Below are 2,579 nucleotides of genomic sequence, written 5' to 3' on the forward strand. Positions count from 1 at the left end.
CCCTCACCTCCGGCTGCCTCTGCAGGAAAATGCAGCCTGAAGCTTGTAAGGTCTTGCAACCTTCCATGCCCACGTCCTGACTGCTGCAACACAGACAAAACAGAGCAGGTCTATGACCAGGCCCAGACAGAGCTGGAACTTTTATTCCCCCAGAGATGTCCAAATGAACAAAAATAACAGATTCTAATAACTTGAATAATTGTCTGGGTTTTTTTTTTTCAGAGAATGGTGAGCTCTGGCGTTTAGGGTACCTGACTTCGGTGACTGAGAGCCCCAAAATAACTCTCTGAACCTAGAAGAGAGGTGTTAGTTTAGAGGAGCTCTCCTGCAGCCATTTTACATTAAGGGAGGGCCAATCTACCTGGCAGAGGGTGCAGAGATGACCTTGGGTAACAGTACTCATATGCCCTGGCTTTTTCCTGAAAATAAGAAAAGGGTTCTAAAAGCATTTCCAAAAGTGATGGATAAAGAAGTTTGGTGCATTTCTACAAAAAGCAAGATATCAGTGATCTCAGAATTAGCTTAAAGAGAAGTTGTTTCTTACTTTTCCTGCTTGGGCCAAATAAGCTTTCCCCTTGGAATTTTATCAGCACCAGAGTGGAGAACTAAGTTTGACAGGAGATTCTCCACCTCATCCCAAGGTTTCTCCAACATCTGGGGTTAGGGTTGTAGACATAGGTTTAACAGGAGATTCTCCATCTCATCCCTTTCTCCATGCTTGTGGTTCTCAGACATTTAGACAGAAATGTCAACTAAAACAGACACAGATAGGTGGCCACACAAACCAAATGGTCAGACAGGCATAAGCAAACAGCAGCAGAAGGCACCTCCAACAGACAGACAGAACAAATAAGAACCCAAGTGAGGCCAGACTCCAGGTTAAGAACCCTAATCTGCCTCCACTGGGGAGAGGCACATCCCAAACTCCTCCATGGCTGGGAGTTCTGCTGCATCCCACCTCCCCTTCTGCCCCTTCCACTATACCTGGCCAGGCTTTTCAACTTACCTCTAGAGGCTTTTGAGTTCTAAGTTCCTGCTAGGAACTTCTCTCCACAGCTGTCCCCTAGGGAGTGGCTCTTCTGACACCAGTCCAAAGTCCCTGAACTCAAGGCCCAGGGTCCTGGATCTCACTTGGGCCTACATCTATTATATCCTGGATCCAAAAGAGACTTCACGAAACCCAGATAAAAGTGCTAGGAACTTTATTATTATTATTTTTTTTATCAAAAAGGCTTTCTTGAATGCTGGGGGGGGGGGGGTGGCGGGGTGGCTAGCTCGGCTTGCCCAGGGTGGCCACGCTGCCCAGGATGAAGCCCAGGGCCAGGGACAAGGTCTGGTCGAAGGAGCCGCGCAGCTGCTCCACGTGCTGGTTCTGGGTCAGCAGCTGGTCTCGCAGCAGGCCCAGCATGCCCACGATGTTGCCCAGGTGCGTCAGCGTCTGCAGCAGGGCAGCATTCAGCGATGGTGTGGTGGCCGAAGGCAAGAGGTTGGCAGGGGCCCAGGGCGATGCTGCAGCTGCGGGAGGGAGCGCAGGGTCAGTGCTGCCGCCCACCCTCCGGCCTCTGACCCTCCGGCCCCGGCCGCCCCTTCCAGCCTCCAGCCCCAATCACCCTCCCCCCCCCCCCTGCCCTGCCGACCCTTTCCCTCTCCCGCGGCCGCCTGCCTACCTGGCTCCTCTAGGGCTGGTGCGGGCGCGGAGGGGGCGGGGCGGCGGCCATGCTGTGGGCACCCCGGCCCCGCGGGGCGGCGACGGGCGCGCTCGTCCGGCCCATCGTCGCCCAGCAGCCCCATGAGCTCGCGGATCTGTGCGTCCAAGGGCCCGGGCGCTTGGCCAGTGGCCTTGGGCACCTTGTTCTTGAGGAACTTGTAGCAGCGAGGACATTTTGCGGGAGTGCGCAGCACCTGCCTCAGGGCTAGTGCCACTGCCCGCGGTGGGGTCCCCGGTGCGTCCTCAGCTGGCGGCAGCATCTCGCCCATGGGATCGGTCGGCGACGGCAGCACCAGCGGTGGCGGCCGCCGGGGCCGGAGCAGCATCCCAGCGGGCCGCATGGGCTCCGGGGTCGGGGCGGTGCCCGGGGGCCTGCGGGGGCCGGGGGGGTTGCGAGGGCCTGGGGGCTGGGAGACCCTGGGCGGCTTTGGCATCTCGGCTGCCCGCACACTCTCTGCCGAGCTAGGAACTTTATTACTACCACATGGGACCACTTCCTTCCACTGGGAAAGTAGGAACAGCCTTGAGCTCAGGGTAGGATGTGTTTTTATAGGGGTAGGTTAGATAGAGTTATATATACAAGCCATGCAAGGCAGGTTTGGCCTATTTTTCATTGGTTACAATTAGAACCTTTAAATTAATTTGTTCTTTGTGCTCTGCCGAGCTAGGAACTTTATTACCACCACATGGGACCACTTCCTACCACTGGGAAAGTAGGAACAGCCTTGAGCTCAGGGTAGGATGTGTTTTTATAGGGGTAGGTTAGATAGAGTTTTATATATACAAGCCATGCAAGGCAGGTTTGGCCTATTTTTCATTGGTTACAATTAGAACCTTTAAATTAATTTGTTCTTTGTGCTCTGCCGAGCTA

General features: G+C 54.8%; 1 protein-coding gene across 1 annotated transcript; it reads right to left on the reverse strand.

Annotated features, from left to right (window-relative positions):
• Positions 1-1,270: 1,270 nt before the first annotated feature.
• LOC138820356 (undifferentiated embryonic cell transcription factor 1-like) lies at positions 1,271-2,142 on the reverse strand. Its single transcript, XM_070011995.1, has 2 exons — positions 1,668-2,142; positions 1,271-1,515 (listed from the first exon to the last, which is right to left on the reverse strand). The coding sequence occupies exons 1-2, from the start codon at positions 2,140-2,142 to the stop codon at positions 1,271-1,273; spliced, it is 720 nt and encodes a 239-aa protein (XP_069868096.1).
• Positions 2,143-2,579: the final 437 nt, after the last annotated feature.

The sequence above is a fragment of the Dipodomys merriami genome, unplaced genomic scaffold (genome assembly GCF_024711535.1).
Source record: "Dipodomys merriami isolate MVZ:Mamm:240054 unplaced genomic scaffold, mDipMer1.0.p SCAF_867, whole genome shotgun sequence".
In the NCBI taxonomy this organism is placed as follows: Eukaryota; Metazoa; Chordata; class Mammalia; order Rodentia; family Heteromyidae; genus Dipodomys; species Dipodomys merriami.